The sequence below is a fragment of the Leptonotus elevatus genome, chromosome 9, assembly GCF_054856555.1.
Source record: "Leptonotus elevatus isolate MCC_2025b chromosome 9, RoL_Lele_1.0, whole genome shotgun sequence".
NCBI lineage: Eukaryota > Metazoa > Chordata > Actinopteri > Syngnathiformes > Syngnathidae > Leptonotus > Leptonotus elevatus.
The window spans coordinates 4,868,195-4,888,637 of NC_141247.1; the positions used below are offsets into that span (position 1 = coordinate 4,868,195).

General features: G+C 39.0%; 1 protein-coding gene across 2 annotated transcripts in view; it reads left to right on the forward strand.

The window, feature by feature from the left end:
* The window catches only part of ppp2r2ba (protein phosphatase 2, regulatory subunit B, beta a), a 59,212-nt gene that overhangs the window by 24,295 nt on the left and 14,474 nt on the right, over positions 1–20,443 (forward strand). Inside the window, exons 1-2 of one of the 2 annotated variants that reach the window (XM_086085070.1) lie at positions 4,342–4,962; positions 18,861–18,958. In XM_086085070.1, the coding sequence (XP_085941196.1) occupies positions 4,893–4,962; positions 18,861–18,958 (168 nt within the window). In that variant the 5' untranslated portion in view covers positions 4,342–4,892. Of the gene's footprint in view, positions 1–4,341; positions 4,963–18,860; positions 18,959–20,443 lie in introns of those variants that run through there. The other variant, XM_086085069.1, reaches the window with a different exon arrangement.

A 20,443-nucleotide genomic window follows, 5' to 3' on the forward strand; every position in this document is an offset into this window, starting at 1 on the left:
GAGCAATGAGCCGTGAGATGCAGAACTTGAGGTCCTTCAAGAGAAAATGGTTATCGATCTTAGGTCATGTAAGGGGGCCAATTTACGAGGAACAGCGTTATTGTTCTGAGCCTTCCCTTTAGTCCGGTGGCCATTCTGTGCCGTCACATTGTGAACTGGCTCAAGAGAAGTACAAAGGGGCGGGTGGAATCGATAACAGGAGATCTGATTGAAATATATATGCATAAGTGCAGAGAGAGACGGCATCGATCCCAGGCTTTGACTCCAAGCAGCATTCCATCATTTTCTTATGGCAACCACGCCTGCCCTTTATTTGTCTGTCACATACCAAACCTCTCTTCTCCGACAAAAATGAACCGTCCAAGCATTGCATTAAACCCATTGTGGAGCTGATTTCAATTCCATTCAGTTGTTCAGCTCAACTGTAACTTAGATGACTTTTCAGTGGCAGAAGATCCCTATTGTCCTTGCAGATCCTGTTTAAATATTGATAGAGACGGGAAACACCGCGGACCACTCAGTCAGATCCGGGAGGTCAAGGATGGGAGCGTTTTTCTGCAAATTTCATTAGGGGAGCAGAGGACTGTAGAGAGGGAAGCACACAACCTCACAATTCTCCTACAGCTTTCATTATTGCCTGCATGGATAATGCCCTGTAATGTATTCCAGTGAAGGTGCAGGTTGATGGTGTGTAAAATAGCATATGTAGGAAGGTGGTAGGAAGGTGTTTTTCTTCTTCTTTTTTTTCACTGACAGCCTGCCTTCCTCACAGTCAGATTCCCATTAGAAGTGGAGCAGAGGATCTGATGTGCAAATGGTCCTGTGGATTAGAGAGCTAATGCATTTAAGAGAGGGTGGGTTGGGTGGGGTGGGGTGGGGTGGGGGTCCCCAATCCCTTTATTGCCGCTGCTGCTGCTGTGCACTGGGGGCTAGCAAAAGGGGTGATACCTAGTCCCTTTGTGCAAACGGAGAGATTTAGGTATAAGTGAGTAGATAAGAGCAGGGACGCGCACGCTAATGCTTTTCTCACATGCACAAAGAGCCATCAAAGATTATGCTACGTCCAGGAGATGGCACATTGCGTGTTATTAAACTGTAAATGAGATTTTTCTATGAAGAGGCGCAGACGGCTGCCCAACTAATCTAATTAATCAGCGTCTGGGCTTCTTAGTTTTTTTTTTTAAATCTGCATCCTCCTTTCTTAACAAACACTTCTTCTCCGTGTCTGTTACACACTGCCTGTCCTGCTAAATCAGGCATACACCCCTCTGAATGAGTACAGTGTGTCTCTTAAGAAAAATTAACAAAAGGCTGCTACTAGTGGTGCAACGGATCACAAAAGTCGCGGTTAGATAAATAGTACTTTGTCTTCATTTATTTTAAAAAGCACTTTTTTTTTCTATTTAAAAAAAATCAATTCAAAATGTCTCATATAGCTGTTTAGGATTTAATAACACAAAATGTTCCTATTTGTACATGGTCTATCTGTAAAATAACAAGGTATTAATGGTTAAGTTGCTTTCCTATAATCTAAACAGCTGAATTTGACATTTTGAGTTGAATGTTTTTCTTTTTTAACAGGCAAAAGAGTTTTATAAAATAAATGAAGACAAAGTAGTATTTATCTTTTTTTTTTCTTTCTTTTTTTTATTATGAAATGACCTCAGTGTGCAATTTCCTTTAAACATGGGAGTGAATTACAGACTAGTCTTGGTCCAGAATATTGAAAAATAATTCAAGTAAACCAGGTACCAGCTGACAAACTTACCAGCCGGCAGCCAGACACTCGTTGGTCATGCTAACAGGTAGCCGCTAGCCACTCACGTCGGAGACTTCTGCGGTATCATAATCGTCATGACGGCGTCGTTAATTAGCGGTTTCTTAGCATCCTAAATTAGCGATTGAACATGAGTTAGGGATAGCGTTGTGTTGATGTAGGTTGACGCAACTTTAATGTCAATCAAAAATATGAATGTCTAAAGGGAAACAAGCTAGCCATCACGCCACAACGTGGGCCAACTTCAAAGTAAAAGTGTACTAAAGCTATTTGTATTGCCGTCAATGTATTAGTGTATTTGGTAAACTTCATTTTGAAGTTAGGCTTGGCGTGTTACGTTGACTATGTTTCAGCTTCCTTGACATGTCAGAATGATATCGACGGTGAATGCGTACTTTGTTTTAGTTTTTTCCCCCCACACCAACCAATTAGCTGATCGGGCGAGATCCGAACCATGGAGACTGATCCGAACCGACCACGGATCAATGATGATCCGTTGCACCACTAGATGCTTCTAATATTTTTGTGGCTATCAAAAATAAATACTCGTCCATTCACATCTTCTGCAAAATGTGAAATGAAAGTGCTACTTATATCAGTGTGTGAGAAGTTTTCCGTTTTGAACTACTCTACAGTTTAGTCTGCAGATTTTATTTTTTAATTTTTTTATTGGAACACTACGTATTACTCAATCAATACATCAGATTATTTGACTAGACCCATTTGTTACCACTAAATCTGAAATCTTGACCAAAAGAGGTTAAAGAATTCTATACCCTTATGGGAACCGTTTGTGGTGGGCCTTTTTTGTTGTTGTTGTTCCAGCTCGACTGCACAAAGCAAGACCCATAAAGGCATGCTTGGATTATTTTGGTGTGGAAAGACTGGAACACAAGACATAAGACTCTTAAATCTGTAATTGTAACAGATGTGATTGTTTAAATGTCTTTTTTTTTTTGTATCGATAACTATACTTTTCACTAGGGAGGTAAGCAAGCAAAAAAAGTTTCATTGCATAGTGTGAACTTTGTTTTTGCTGTGTACATTACAATAAATTGCCTTCCTTAAACCAGTCCCACCCATCCATCCATTTTCTGTATCGCTGGCGTCGGGTCAAAACCTTTACTTCCAAAACTGTCACTTTTCAGGATCCCCAAAAATGGCATGCTTGTTCAACCATTCACTTTGTATCATCAAAGCAAGACATTTTCAACACTTTAGATAGGTCAATAATCCGTCAAAAATAACACTCACACGTGGACTGAGTCAAAATGTAACATTTTGGAAAAAATTAGAAATTTACCAAATTGCGACTTATGATGTTTCGGCCCAGCACCATCTTATCCTGATCAGGATCTTAGTGACCTGGAAAATATTCTAGCTGACTTTAGGATAAAACTTGACAACATCCGTCATCAACTGCCCTCCAGTGCATCACAGAGCACATATTGACACCCAGAACCACTCAAATACATGTTCCATATGTAGCTGTAAAAAATTATAACAAAAAAGTAAATACAGAGGCAATTATAATTCTCCAGTGGACACCTGTTATTCGCGGAGACAGAGAGCAGATGCAAAAATCCATCTTGATGGCCAGAAATGCATTTAAAAAATACACATTTTTATTCCCCTCCCCTCCAAAAACATTTTTTGAAATACAAGAAGCAACCTGCAATAAACATTCCCGCAAAAAACAAGGGTGGCCTTCCAAACATCCCACCCCAAAAAAATTTTTTTTTAAAAGAATACAAAAACATTAAATCAAGTTAGTGCACCTGTGGGTGCTGATCCGTGAGTATGCTGGGGTCTAATTTAATATAATGGGGCGATTATTAGGGTTCCCACAGAGAACATATTATGTAAGGAACAAGAAGTGTAACTGCCTCACATTCTTTGCAGTGCCACATGTCTAGCTCGTAAACAAACAGTTCAGCTTCTGGCCAGTGGAAATACAAATACAAATCGAAGCAGCATTTAAACAGACACTCGATTTTTTATTAGAATGTTTTTTTTTAATGTCATAATATGCTTAAAATGTTACTCTTGCACTTGACTGGATCCTTCATTTCCTGGTACAAGACAAACTACTTTAAGTTTTTAAATGTGTTACTGTTTACCAAAAACCTAAGCAGTGTTGTATTTAGTTCTCATACTGTACTGTATGTTACAGTATGTAAACCAAGTGAAGTCCATATATCACCATATTAAGGTGCTTTTAAAACTTCAACATTTCACCCAAAACAATTAGATTGTATACTGACACTGCATCTCTTCCTCAGATTTTCCGTAATGAATGTTAATTTTTAAATGCCATTAGCTACTAGTCAGTTGTAGAACGTGCAGTGACAGTAGATGCCCCTGCAAAGGGGTAGAGGAAATGTTATAACGGGGTTTAAGAGGCAACCTGCTACCAGACTATAAAGCTGCTGTCATTTTAACACGCGCAATCGTGACTAGTGGACATCATCAGCATATTAGATTTTGCACGAGCATCACATTTGCAGCGTATTCCCAGCCTGCATAGGAGGGGCCCTCCTCTGCTTGTGCGTGCGTGCGTTTACGTGCGTGTTCAGTGAGTCAGCTTCGTGAATGAGAACAAGACGATCGCGTTCGATTGGGAGGAATTGCAACGGAACCACCGTAGAGGCGGCGAACTTGGCAATGCAGACAGACGCGAGCAAGCTGCGTTGACGCATAATCCCGCCCGCCCCGCTGGCTCTGGGAGGGGGCAGCAGAGCCATCGTAGACCTCAAGTCAAATCCTTGAGGAGAGATTTACGACAGCGCCGGCGCACCTTCACTTGGCATTTTCCTCTTTTTCTCTTTTGCTCGCGCAACATTCATTGGACGTGACGCAAAGGACGATATTTAAAAGCATTTCCATTGACGAAGAAAAACAACTACTAGAAGCGCCACCGGGCACCGTTTGATGCGTCTTGACGTGGGGGGGACATCACCTGAGTGAGTCGACTATTTGATCGCAGTCGTTCCAACCGCAGATCTGAAGCCATGACAAGCGCCCCGCTGGTTCCACGGCCCGCCTGCTGACGGTACCGGGCCAGGATGGGAGAGAGGTCTGCCGCTGTCAGGATCTCGAAGCAGCCGATTTATCAATGGAGGAGGAGAGCGACACCTGCAAAATTAACAGCAGCTTTCTTCGCGACCACAACTATGCAACGGAAGGTATTTTAATATCAGGTTATTTCCAATCAGCGGGAGTGATGAATGAATCAATTAGAACATTTAGGCAATTACTTATTCTTTGTGTCATATGACACAAGGTTCAAGGAGTTGCCTGGTGGAAGATTGGAGATGATGAGGTGCAGTCCTGGCAGGTTATTTTAGGACGAGCCGGGCTTTAATCTGGGTGGACAACAGCCTAAGCAAATAAATCTTCCAATCAGTTCATTGTGAACATGTGATTCCGTTAAAGCTCCTGAAAAAAAGAATGCCATATTTTGAAGAAAGAAAAGATGAAAGTGTACACATTTGTCCCAACTACTGATACGGATGGATGGATACAGCCCGTCCATTGCTTCAGCGTTGATATCATAGAGTGGTGAATAATTTATATAATTTTGCTTTCATACAAATTAAAACCAATGAATGTCAAATCTCTCTCTCTCTCTCTTTTCTCTCTCTCTCTTTTCTCTCTCTCTCTCTCTCTCTCTCTCTCTCTCTCTCTCTCTCTCTCTCTCTCTCTCTCTCTCCCTCTCCCCCCTCTCTCGCTCTCTTAATTGAACAATCGCTGTTATTGCCGCTTCAGACTATAATAATTGCTGTTCTTTCGTGTTCGTTTGCGTGCGTGTTATCCTCGCTGACCACGCACCAGCCTCTTGATTATCTGCCTGTTAGCTGGTTGACGGTTAATAGTTCCCTCATGTTCCACCAATCACTTCGGCAAGCTGCTTGCTCAACATAAAAACATTGATTTAAGTTCAGTTAAAGGCATTAATTAATTAATCAAATCGTTCGTCTCGTTAGGTCTGTGCTGCCTCTATAGTAACTAATTATGTATGCAGATTGACTTGTACATTTTGATGGCTGAGGTGGGATGCCGGGTATAATAACAATAATAACTTTAACTTGCAGCAATCAACCAAATGGGCTATATTGTCATGCATCATTTTTAATTGTGTTTTTGAAGATCTTTTATACTCTACACATTATATATACAGTACACTTTTTCTGCAATATTTTTCATGATGTTTTCAATTGATATCAACACACTGCAGCTTCTTACAATTTTCACTTTAAAGACACAGTGTGTATAATTTTTTGCCATCTAGTGGCGAACTAAAACAATGCAATAACCTAAATGGTAAATAGACTGCCTTTCATACAGTTTGAAGCGCGTGCATATTGAAGCTTGCACACTATGTAAATGTAGCAGTAATCAATTTAATAATGCATATATTTAGGGAGACTGCAGTCACATTGTATTTTACAGTTTTAAAATGTACAGAATTTCACACGTTACTTCAAGTTAAAGATTAGATAGCTCCTAAGAAAAATGCTCTTAGCTCTTAAGAAAAATGCACTGTGCGGTCACCAATGTCTTACAAATGCAATGATGCCATCTAGTGGCAGAAAGTGACCTCAACACAAATCAATCACACTCGTTTTTACAGTACAGTACATCATTTCTAATTTTAACTCAATTTTATGAATTATGAAATTACTGTATTAATGACTAAAAGATGCAGCCATATTTCTATTAGTTTAACAATTTTTTCCACTTTTATGTTATGTATGAATATTATGAGTATGTTATGTATTGTACATTTTGTTGTACATTTAGAACATATATAACATTTATGATTAATCGTAAGTTAACTATTGAAGTCTTACGATTAATTACGCAAAATAAATTTAATCGCCTGACACCCCTAACTAGAACATATATTTTTTCATATTATTGACATTAACCATGGGTTTTTAAAATGAATGCAAATTGATAAATCAAAAAATTCTACACACTGCCCCTTTAATTACAGCATAAGTAAATTTAGGATAATAGTGACTTTGTTTGGTGCGTTTTTGATCAATGGATTTTGTTGCTGAGTGTATGAGAGGCCACACTGAGGCTACAGCAGTGGCAAAGGTTGAAATGCAGCGTTTTCATGTGAATGTAGTTGAGTACTAGCTGACTGGGCTCCCACATGCACACAGAGCAGGGGAGTGTGAAGTGGGGGGTTGATGTGATGGATATCTTTGTTTGCGCTGAGATGAAAAACTGGAGCTTCTTCCACTCGGTGTTTCCATCTGACGCCTTCAAACGAGTCGCAGTCTTTTCCTTGTTGTATCGAGAAAGTGGATGAGAAGGACACTGGTTGTAAACGACTGGCCAGCCTGTGGCCCATCTGTGGTTTTCAAGCACGCCAAGCCTACTTTTGTTACATTTTACTGCTACAATTTATGATCGTCACAGCTCATATATCACGAGTGGGCGTCTATTTCCCCTTTGCTTACTTTCCCTAAGTGATATGAAGTCAGACTACAGCCAAAGACGATAAGAGCAGGTGTCTGGGTCTACATCCCATCCTCATGATTCACACACATGTTCCATCAGACCACACACATACACACAGAGATAGACAGGTCTCTGATGAGTGGTAAGCGAGCTTGGGGGAAAGGGGAAGCCCCCCCACCCCTACTCTCTCCTGCCACCAACAACCAGTGCTTGCCCAGAGCAGTAAGAGCCTGTAATGATGTCACATTTTAATGATGTCAATGGCACTGACCTTTGCCTTGCAGCAATCCCATGCCTGGCTGAGTGTGTGGGCAGTTACACTGATGAGATGACATGTCAGTAACTATACATTGGCAGTCACTTTAGGCGCCTCCCGTCAGAACGTCGCCGTTATTTCAATGGAGGAAGATGACATTATGGTCTCATTTGCCAAATTCAGCAGCAGCAGCCACCTGCAGATGACACATCCATCGCTAATGGCGCCTGGATGGGATTCATGACTGCATGTCTGGCTGTTAATGTGCACACTGACTTATTGTTGTTCTCTCACAACACAGACCAGTGATCAATTTAATACTCATGACCTTAGCATGGAGGACCAAAACTGCCAAAATAAAACCATAAATAAATTACTAAATAAATAAATAAATGAATAAAAGTGAAAATAAAAACAGATGTAAAAAATATAATTAAAAAAATTAATTAATAAATATAAATGGAAATAAAAACTATATATATATAGATCACAAATGTCACGGTTCGGATTGGATCACCGATTTGAGTCACGGATAGAATCGTTTTTCGGATCAGCAAAAAAGATAAATAGTACTTTGCATTCATTTATTTTGTAAAGCGCTTTTCCCCCATTAAATAAAAGAAAATCCATTCAAAATGTCTAGTATAGCCATTTAGGATTTAGGAACACAAACATTCTTATTTTTACATGGTTCATGTGTAAAATAAGGTATTATTGGCTAAAAGTTGTGTTCCTATAATCTAAACAGCTAAATTTGACATTTTGAATTGAATATTTTTCTTTTTTAATAGAATTAACTATCTATCAATAAATAAAAACACTCTGCTCTTACATTTATTTATTTCATGCTGCAGACGGTCTCTCAGGTCAAAATGTTATTCATATGAAGGGGCGGTTCTAAGCGTGTCTTGGGTTGGGCTTCGCTGTTGCAAACTGCCTTCTATTTATATGTATTTTTTTGTATTATTTATATATTATTTTTTGTATTTATTTCAACATTTAATTTTATATTTATTCTTATATTTTTTGGGGGGGGATTTATTTATGAATATGTTTTTGTTTTTAATTCCATTTATTTATTTATTTTGGATTTTTTTTTTATTATATTTGTTTATGTCTGTATTTATTTATTTATTTAGTCATTATTTTATTTGTAATTTGGGCAGTTTTGGTTCTCCATACTAAAAGGGTAAAAAAAAAAGAAGAAAGAAGGAGATCTAAATAGCTTATTTGCTGTGAGGCAGGACTTTAACCTAATGTCTGCTTTGGTATTGATTTTTGTTCCTTTACGGAACAATGACCTGACGATCTCTTGGTAGGGCGCGTATTCCTTTCCACCATCTCTACCCTGCCCCCCACTTTATCTCATTTTCACAGCTTATTTATACGACTACAAGGGAGTGTGTGATGTGACGCCTTTGTCGGACTGAATATTGAGGCAGACCGCGTATCAGAGAGCTCCCAATCTTTATTGCTCCCGTTTGTGAACGCAGCAGCAGCTCAGCTTGCTTGTGCCAAAGCAAACGGCCCGGGGCTACACTTTAGGACCCCGGCATGAAAAGACTTAGTCCACCATACCCCTAGGTCCCATCCATTATTCACCAGCAAACGTTCATAACACCTCGCCTCGCCACATAGTGCCAGTCGAGTATGGGGGTGCTAGGTGGTGGGGGCTTAATGGCAAGCTGTGAACTTGGGGGAAAGTCGCACTCCTTACCAGCAGCTGTTTTCGTGCCCTGATTAGCTTCTTATTAAGTCTGCAACGCCATGAAAATTTAATGAGAATTTATGCAAGTGGACCCGAGGAGGCTCATATTTTTTTTTCTCAGCTCTTCTGCGATTTCTTGGTCAGCTATGCGTGATTCTTTCGTGCTGCTAGCCAGAAAGCTGAACAAGGTTTGACCTCTCTGAACTCAACTATTGGGTGCATTAGTACTATAGGGATGTAAAGATATCCAAACATCCCGATACGATATTATCACGATATGAAGGTCACGATACGATAATTATCATGATATTTTGGGGAGGTTGGCGATATAAAAAAGGTCACAATATTGTAAAAAGAAAAAAGAAAAAAAACTCATACTAAAAAAGAAAAAATAGCACAACATTGTACTTTTGTACATAACAGTACATCTACAAGCTCTAATAACACTTAACTCATTTGCTCCCCAAAACGTATAAAATCGTTCTATTTTAAATATTGCCATGATCCCCAAAACGTATTTATAAGTTTATGTTTTTGTGTTTTTTATGCTAGAGCATACAGAAGGCTTTGATGCAGCCTCTGACCTGAAGAGTTCGCTTAAAGCAATGGTAATTGTTACAAAAAATGGCCAGCAGGTGGCAGCAGAGTATAAGAGCTCAACCAGCCATGTTGCAACAAGCTCTTTTCCCCACTGTTTTAAACAGGTTTGTGAATAATGATGAAACTTAGCTACTTCTACTTCTAATGCTAATTGCCTCAAAACAAAAACTGATACAAATATACTTTTTTCCTGTTGAAAGAAGCAACGCTAAGCTTTCTTTTGTTAGGTTCCATGTTTTTATAGCAATATAATATAATATTCTGTGGGCCAGTCAACATCCAGTAAAATAGCCGGGAGCAGGGGGGGTTGCTTCAGTGAAAATGGCTGGGAGTGAATGAGTTAATATTGAGGCACTCACTTGCTAATGCACGCACACATTGAGTTCCTCCACATTTTGACTCGGTTCACAAGCATATTACGTTCCCCTTCATCTGACCATTAGCGTGGATTTTAAACCTACAAGGGCCAAAACATGCCTTGTGAAAATTTAACTGCACTAGAAAACTAGAGGGTCTGACTTTTTTTTTAACAGATGTTCTGCTTTTTAATATCGTGACATGACGACGACGATATTGTGGCAGTTTTAATATTGCGATATCGCCGTTAACGTTACATCCCTAATTAGTACATTTTGATAGCCTTGATCACCGTGTCCATTTGAGGCCGCTTTTATATTCTGGTAATTATGTCAATGTGGAAACATGATGTGCGACTCTCACAGGCATCTCGCCTTTGATTCCTTCGTCCTTGAAAACAGGATGAAAGGATTTCAGATGGAAAGCAAGAGGCGGCTTTTGTTTTTTTTGGTAGATTAAAATTCACAATGCCCCCGTTTCCCCCCACCGAATGCACCGCTCCTCCCTTCATGCCATCTCTCATTTCCATGCAAAATCATCACAAAAGGTTGGAAAGCCTTTCGGTGTTTGATGTGTACCTAAATTTATCGCCGACTTCATTCTGACGTCTGTCCTGTGTTGTGTCTGCAGTCGTTACAGTCGTATGTTAATGAATTTGGAGAAATGAGTCAGTGACACCGATTTCACCCAGCCCTCTCTGGAGCGTGGCGGTGCCCAACATACACTAGTACACACACACGCACACAAGAGGACAAAAGACGGCGTCTCGCTCTCATGGGGCTGATGGAGGAGAAACCAGGTTAATTAGCTTGTTCACATCAGATCTTCACAAAGAGTCATGCTCCCCTCATGAAAAGAGCTGCTTTATGCTCTTTGGCTTTGTGTGGAGCTCATAAAGCGTAATAAAGCGCTTAATCGTATGGCTGCCACACCAGTCGGTTAGCAGCAGGGTTTGTTCAAAGTTTTAATTGATCTCTATTGTAATGTGGCTCTGAATGGAGGCTTTGATCAACTGTTTATTCTTTACAGAAAAGGGATGAATTAACGCTTGATATGTTGCATGCGTGATACAGTGAAACCTTAAAGGTCAAACAATTAGTTTCAGTACACTGGTCGACCTCAAATCTTGACTGCATTTCAAATCGTACAGGCAATGTTTTATTAATTTTTTCTTAAGCACATGGGAATTCCACGGCTTTAAGGCATTTTGGGGAAATAATGGTGGCCACACAAAATATTGAAACTTAGGGCACAATTTGGACATTTTCACTAAGGGGTGTACTCACTTTTGTTGCCAACAGTTGAGACTTTCGACCAGTCATGGGTGTGGTATGCCTTTTTCCTATAAAGTCAGTTGAGATAGGCCCAAGTCCCCACAACCCTAAACAGATTCATGGCCATGGACAATTGGATTAATATTACTTATAATTTGATAGAAACTTGTTTTGCTGAGTAATCTGAACAGCTAGTTTGATGTGATTGTTTGTCACTTTATAAAGTGGCAAATTTGCAAGTTTACAACGTGGCAAATTTGCGAGAAAAAAACACAGAAACTTACGACAAATACACATAGCCTAGCTATAAGTCTAATGTGAGGATTCGTTGGTGGTTAATGGGATACTGTTTATAAAATGAAAAGGAAGGACGGAAGGATAAATTCATTCTTAATTTAAACTTTACTTGTCATACACGGCAGCTAGAGCGACAACACTTCCTGGTCCCCTATCAGCTGACTAACAGATAACCAATCAGAAGCTAGCATACTTTAGGTGAATGACGGAGAGCAGCAGATTTTACACATCAGCTTAACTACCGGTACTTGTATAACAAACAAAACAAAAAAACTAAATGTATGAATGTGTAAATAATAATTCTGGAAACATAAGGATGTGGACCTTCGCAAAGCCAGGCGTCTATGTCGCTGGCCGTACCCAAGGCTTCAAAGAGCGAACGAATGCTTCACATCATATGGTTAATCTCTGCTAAAGCAATTACTATCTCCTTATTTGAAAACCAGACAGAAAAGTATTGGCACAAAAATCCGAGTAGTACGCTACATGTATTTCTTGTAAGTTTTTGAGGGGTTTTTCTCGCAAATTTGCCTACTTTATGAACTTGAAAATTTGCCACTTTCTAAACTCTCAAATTTGCAAGTTTTTAGTAGCAAATTTTCCACTTTATAAAGAGTTTTTTCTCTGAATACAGTTAACTCCAACTGGGGTGTCATTAAACAGTTTAAAGGACGCTTAGGGACAACAGAATAACCAGAATAACATACACTACACACTTGCTAGTTGCTAATGCTACACAAACAAAATGGTGCATTCAGGTTACATTCGCAGCGTAGGAAACTTCAGTTTTCTTCAATGATAACTTTAGGGGAAATTAATCGGCCATTTGGCCCAATTGGCCGATTGTTTTAGCCGATGTTTAAAGGGCAATAATCGGCCCTAAATTTAACACATGAATTTGTTGCTAATTTACATTTTCATTTATTTACATTTGGGTAATATTTATTCTATGTAATAATTTAACACACGTCCACCACTTTTTCACAAGTTTTTTCATCATTCGTCAGAAAAATGGGGGTCGGTCAACGAAGGACAGTCTGTCAGCCCCAACAAACTGCCTTCCTCTGCTAATAACATCCCATACTTGTAGCAATTCTCAACTCGAAAAATGAACATCATGTATTTTTTCCTATTGTGTTTTAAGTGGTCATAAAAAGAAAGAAGTCTGAACAGAATGGTTAAAAAAACACCAAGAGACTTCTTACGTGATCGAGATGGGACCTAAATTTGGCCCGTAAATATTTGTTGACGAGGGGTGGGGTGGGGGCAGTGGTACCAGAGCTGTATATAGAGATAGTTTAGCCAACTCAGCAGAGTAACAAGATGGCCTCCATATGTCATGTGACCAGCAGTTGACCAATCACAGCGTGACCAATTACAGCGTGATTGGTTAACTGCAAACTTTCTCTATATGCGGCTCTTAGTGGTACTGGGGGTGTTCTGATCGAGATGGACCGCGGTCCTGATGCAAGCCAATTTCGGCCTGGAATGGAACGGCCATTCTGGAAACTGCGTGAACCTTTGGTGAATTATTTATAATAAAGCAACGAGTGACCTTTTACCGCAACTCTTCTCCTACATAGCTAAACTGTCAACTGATTACCGAACAGTTTTTTTCACATTTGGCAACAAAACTCAGAGAAACAATGCTGGTTTGAGTTAACAATGAAACCAGTTTTGTGGAATCAGCGCCTTCCTGCTTTAACTAACAGAAGTGTGAAAAAAGGCTCCACCCCCGCAGAAAAATGTAAACACTCACATTAAATGCATAATGGGAGTTTTACTTTTTTAGGCAACTTTCGGGACAAACTGCTTTTCCCCAAAATTTTGGTCAATTTCTGAATTGTGTATCCTTTTGGGTCTTTCAATTTTTTTAAATATATATATTGAAAAAAAAAAAAGGGAATATATTTGCTGGTATGACTGATTTATATGAGGGATAATCACCGCAGTGGCCAAAACATACCTAATTAAAATTAAACTGCACAATAAACTCCAGAAAGCAAGAGGCGGCTTTTTTTATTTTTTGGTAGATTAAAATTCACTGTGCCCCCGTTTCCCCCCACCGAATGCACCGCTCCTCCCTTCATTTACCAGAGGGTGCTAGAACTACACAAATGGATTACAACCTTAGCTTTTGAACAAATGTGCTGCTTTTAACTCAATCACTCCCAGCCATTTTCACTGAAGCAACCCCCTTTACTCCCGGCCGGTTGTTTTACTGGATCGTGACTGATTTTGCAAGGCCCACAGAATATTGTGTTCTATTGCTATAAAAACATGGACACTACCAAAAGAAAGATTAGAGTCTCTTCTTTCATCAGGAAAAAAAGTATATTTATATCTGTTTCGGTTTTAATAATAATAATAACAATAATAATAATAATAATAATAATAATAATAATTATTATTATTATTATTATTATTATTATTATTATTATTATTATTATTGCTATTATTATTATTATTATTATTTCTGGGGTTTTTTTGCAATTAGCACTAGAATATAGCTGTTTCATCATTATGCACAAATCTGTTTAAAACACTGGGAAAAACAGCTTGTTGCAACATGGCCCAGGTTGATCTCTTATACTCTGCTGCCACCTGCTGGCTGTTTTGGTAATAACTTACATTGCTTTAAGTTTTTTCTTCAGTTCAGAGGCTGCATCAAAGCCTTCTGTATGCCTTAGCATGTACAAACATTAAAAAAAACCCATATAAATAAGTTTTTGGGACATGGTAATATTTAAAATATAACATATTTATACGTTTTTAGGAGCAAATTAGTTAATATTGTGACATGACGACGACAATATTGTAACAATTTCAATATCGTGATATCACAATATTGCAGTTATCATTACATCCTTAGTACCTTCCTGTGGCTCTTCAGAGTAAGGAAAAGAAGATGGCACGCATACTGTTGGTCGTCATAGTGAAAGGAAAGAGAGCGTGACTTGAACGATCCCCATGAGTCTGATCCTTTGACGTAGGCAGCTCAACACAAGTGCCTCACCACATCTATAACAAAGGATTAATTCACACAAGTCCATGTTAGGTGCTGTCTCGAGGTGAGCCAGGGTGCGACTATTTTCATCTGTACCAACCAGAGGACCTGTGCGATCATTTATTGACCTACTTAGTGCAACAGCACCTCCACCCATACTGAATCTGTTTTCCCCCTCCCTCCTTTCCATCACTAACAATTCTCTTAGTGAGGTGTCCCTTTCTGTTTGCCTGACGGATGCTGCATACACTGGCGTCTATAAATAAATTCAATATCCCAGCACCCCGCTTATTTTCCTGGCTCCCTATTGCATTTCAGAATCAATAATACATATCTTTATTTCCATCGAGTTAGTTGGACTGGCAATCCCGTGTTGAATGGTAGGCGTGGGCAGGTTTTCGACTGGTGAATGGAAACGAGCAGAGATTTATAGCAGCTCATCACGTCACAGCAGCAGGCCAGCACGTTGTGTGATTACTCGTGATGGATGTGTCTGACGTCAAGCAAGAAGCACTGACCTGTCCATGTCAGACCTGGCTGGACACAATTGATGGCCTTTATCTCATTATGTATGTGTGTGCACAGTATATCATTACATGTGAGCTTCGGAATCACCAGCATGCTGTTAATCTCGCATGAACCTACAGAGAATTACAAATTGGAATACGGTGACCTGGAATTGATCAATTATAATTGAAAAATAGGAACATGGTTTAGGAGGAAGTGAAGCCCAACAACAACAGTAGGCACTTCCTGGCCAAATTATGAGTTATAGACAGTGATGTGATGTGTGGATCGTGTGGATGGAAATGACACTAGTGGTAAAATACATTCTGTTAAGAATTTTTATCAAAATTTTCTTTAAATGCATACAGTATATACAGTAGAATACAGGGATGTTCAATACCACTTTTTTCCAGACTGATACCAGTTCTCAATTCTAAAGCAGTGACCGATATTGACACCAAGTACCATTAACGCTAATACTAGGATTAAAAAACAGTGACAGAACATTTTTAAGAAAGACATTATAGCATTTTTTTCCTTGAAATTGCTTGAAATTAATAGCAATTTTCTATTGTTCTCATTTCTAGGTCTTCGTCGTAAAATAACCACGCCACGAATACTTTTTTTGCGGGCAATAAGTTCCACACCAAGTGAATTTCTGCAAATAAGTGTTCATAAAAAAAGAGGGATGCATGATAATATCGGTGGCCGATAATTATCGGCAATTATCGACCAATTTGACGTCAAACAGATAAACCAGACAATAAAGAAATCCGCCGACAATTATCGGCAATTATCAACCACTTTGACATCCTACAAATAAACCAGATAATAAAGAAATGTTTGCATTTTTTAAATTTAGTATTTTTTGTTTTGGTAAACTCAAAATGAGTGACTGGTTTTCTTTAAAGCAGAGATAGCAATAAAATTCTGCTTAATGGTGCTTTACACAATGTTTACATGGATTTGTCCATGTTAGCGTTATAGTAGGACTCAAAAGTATATTTGTATTGAAGTCAATTTTGCAAACAATTATCGGTTATCGACATCGGCACTTTCTAAATGATTGGTTTATCGGTATCGGTTGAAAATAGCATTATTGTGCATCCTTAGAAAATAAATGTTTCTTTTTTTGTTTTTGGGGCCAAGTTACAATCTTCTGATCCATAACAAACCCACCACACAGATCCCACCCTTCTAAACACTTGTTAATGTAGTAAATTTAATAAGAAAAAGAGCTGTACTGTACATAACATTAGTTGTGTTGCCTTTGAGCCTTTTTCTATATCAATGATTCTGTATGAAGTTCATGGCTGTAACTAATAAAGTTTTAAAATATATTGTTAATAAAAAAGGTTCACTAATTTTTAGGATGGAAAATTACTAATTTTGTTTTATGTTTAAAGGAAAAGTACTAGTCACTATACTAACTTTCCGTTGACTTATTTCTGGTTTCCGCTGACGTACTTCCGGTTTGTGAGCGAAAGAATATGTCTGCCTTCACCGATTAGTATGGTCATGCTATTACTGATTTGAATATATTACTGGATAACCAGTACCCCATACACGCCCGTGCAGGCCGTTGAAGCCACTGGGCGGCCATCTTACTGCTCCCATCTTGCGAACAGACTACTGTATAAACTATACGTATACATACAGATTAGACATATACAGCTCGTAGGCTCTTAGTACAGGGGTGTGAGAATATGGCCATTCAGCAAATAAAATTCATCTTTCATTTAAAATTTGACACGTTATAAATCACTTTGGACTTCAGCCAATCAAATACAAATTCCATCAGTGCCAGAGATAAAATGGGTCTTGTCTGCTTTGAATACATTTGCATGCAGAGGGTGGAAAAACCTAATTTCATCCTGACTTTCGGCTTCACTGACTTTTACTATCTGTTCATTCTGTGAAACGACTGAAGGACGTATTGGTGTGTAAACTTGCTAAATGGCTTCCATCAATTACTGTTTCTCCTCAGCGACTTAATGGGTTAATTATGAGGAGGAGCAGGGGAAGACTGAGGAGTGAGTTGGAAAGAAAACCTTGAATGCAAAATGTTATCTGCTAAGCTGGTTGGCCTTTTTGTAAAATGTTATTAGTTTCCTGATTGAAATGTAATTGGGCCTGGCCCCCACCTCATGTTTACTCTAAATAGGCTTTAACAATAAAGCATGCAATTCAACAATGCTGTGCACATTACCATATATGAAGATATATTACATACAGTATGAAAGGACATTATTCCTAGTCTCTATTACGAGGACAATACCAATCCTACGCTTCCGTAAATATGCAAGCATATTCTCACTCACTCTTGCTGAATTTCAGCTCGCATCAGCAACAAAAAAGTCTGAGCGCTATTGGCCCGCTCACATGTGCGCACAACCCCTATGACTGCTACTTGAGATGGAAATGGTCTCCATAGCAACATCCCTCTCTTCTGTTCACAAGAAGGTCCACAGAGGGTGTGGGGAGATACCAAACAACTATAGTGCTTCTTTCGCTCTCGCCTAAAAATAATTGTCAGTTTTAAACAGAGAGGAAACCTCGCCTGTGCAATGTGTAACACAAACACAGTAGTAGTAACTCTGGGCTGTGTAACCATCACAGCCACAGCAAATATTTTCTTGTGGTAGGAGATGAAATATTTAGGGCCCGACCTGTTAATCTGCCAATTAAGCCAAATGGCCAATTATTTTCTCCTTAAAACGTTATCATCGAAGAAAAGTGAAGTTTCCGACGCTGTGAGAGTACCCCGAATGCACCATTTCGCTTGCGTAGCATTCACAACTAGCAGGTGTGTAGCGTATGTTATTCTGTCGTCTCTAAGCGTCCTTTAAGTTGTTTAATGACACCCCAGTTGGAGTTAAATGTAAAACTAAACACACGACGATAGGAATTACATCCACTGTATATTTAAGTCAAAACATTCTTTGTTTTTAAAACATCGCTAGCCTAGCGCTAATGCTAAAAGCAAAGGGAGGATCCCATTCAAGCAATTGGGTGATGGGGGGGATTAATTTTCAAAAATTCACATCGGCCTCAAGAAATGCATATTGGACGGGCCCTAGAAATGTTACTGTTTGTTATTTGCCTGTGGTACAACTGCAGATATGAATTAAGAATTCTCGTTAGAAGGAGCAACATTTTTTTTATCGAATTTTGATGTGATTCTTCTTTCATCTTGTCCCTTTTGTATGCTAACACTATGAGGAGATCTTGTATTAGATGTCATTAAAATGTGTAAAATGTATGCGTGTACCTCTTTAATGAAGCTGCAATTGAGCCGAGGTATGCAAAAAAAAGAAGAAGACCTTATTAGTGTGGCTGCAACATTCTTTAAAAACACAAGAGTATAATTATATGACACAAATTTGGGTCTCATTCCAGAAATAATGTTAAGGATTTCAGCCAGTCACCGAATTAGTGTGTGTCTTTGCTCGAGGGCGTCTGAAATGCGTCCTCTGCGAGTTAATGCCCGTTTCTTCGAAATTGCTCCACTCTCTAATACGCGTGTTTTTCTATTTTACTGGCTGATACGCCCTGTTCACAACCACTCTGACATTTCTCTCTCCCCTCTCTGTGCGCTGCAGCTGACATTATCTCAACAGTGGAGTTTAACTCATCTGGGGAGCTGTTGGCCACCGGGGACAAAGGAGGCAGAGTGGTTGTCTTCCAGAGGGAGCAGGAGGTAGGAAATACCCACCATGCAACACCAGTCGTCATGGTACTTCAATACATTTTGGCAGCGTCAACACATTACATTGGAATGTAGCCTGAAATTCAAGATGATAATAGTAAAAATACACAAAATGTTGTTTTTTTAAAATACATTTTTGTAAAGAATGTAAAATAATCAGTACAGTCCAGTTTTTAATTTGCATCTGCAACATTCCATATCGGAATGATCACATTTCCAATTACCAATAAAAGGAATAATTAATTTTTATTGTTCAAGGGAAAGACAAACCCAAATTTCTTGACAATAACATATTGTATGCGCCCCCACTAGTCTAAACACGGCATTGCACAGCTTACGTTACTTGCGCTGAAGCCGGTCTCGCTACCCCATCAGTTCTTCACATGCGCAACCGGAAATAGCAAATTAGTGCGCGGCCGTAGCCATGGGTGTATGGTCGTTTATAAAAATGCACGTATTAAGGAACGGGAAGTACGGAGAGGCAAACAGCGTCACATGACGTCAAACACTACACCCACTGGGTGCCGCCTCCGTTCGGCATCGTTGCTACAGCAACCTGTCAGATGGGTCAATAATGTGGCTCAGTCTGAACGGGGCCAGATCGGATTTGGACACTTGCTGGATAGTCAGAAATCGGATTTGACGAGTGGGGCTGCATAGAACATATTATTGTCAATTTTTGTATAATAATTTTTTGGTTGACTTCCCCTTTAAATGTACGACGGCGTATTAGGACCTCATATAAATGTATATATTTTTTAGAGAGCAGGGGTATATTCAGAGAGAAAAACTCGAAAATTTGTCACTTTATAAAGTCAAAATTTTGTGACTTTATTAAGTGGCAAATTCGCGAGAAAAAAACTAGTACATTTGTGACTTTATAAAGTGGCAGATTTGCGGGGAAAAACCGTCAAACTTATGAAAAATACACATAGCGTACTACTTGGATATTTGTGCCAGTACTTTTCGGACGGGTTTTCAAATAAAGAACTAGTAATGGCTTTAACCATATCATGTTAAGCATTTGCACTTTTAAGCGTTGGGTACTGCCAGCTACAAAGGCGTCTCACTTTGTGAAGGTCTACACCCTGAGGATCAAGCATTTCAGTTAATTTGTTAAAATGTATACGTATTTACTTGTACATTCATGTTTCCAGAATTATTATTTACACATTCATACAGTTTGTTATTTTTTTTTGTACAAGTAACTAAGTTGATGCATCAAATCTCCTGCTCTGCGTCATTCACTTGCATTTACATAAAGTATGTTAGCTTCTGATTGGTTAGTGTTAGTCAGCTGATAGGGGATCAGGAAGTGTTGTCGCTCTAGCTGCCGTGTATGACAAATAAAGTTTAAATTAAGAATTAATTCATCCTTCCATCCTTTTTTTCCATTTTATAAACAGTGTCTCAAATACCACCAACGAATCCTCACATTAGACTTATAGCTACGCTATGTGTATTTCTCGTAAGCTT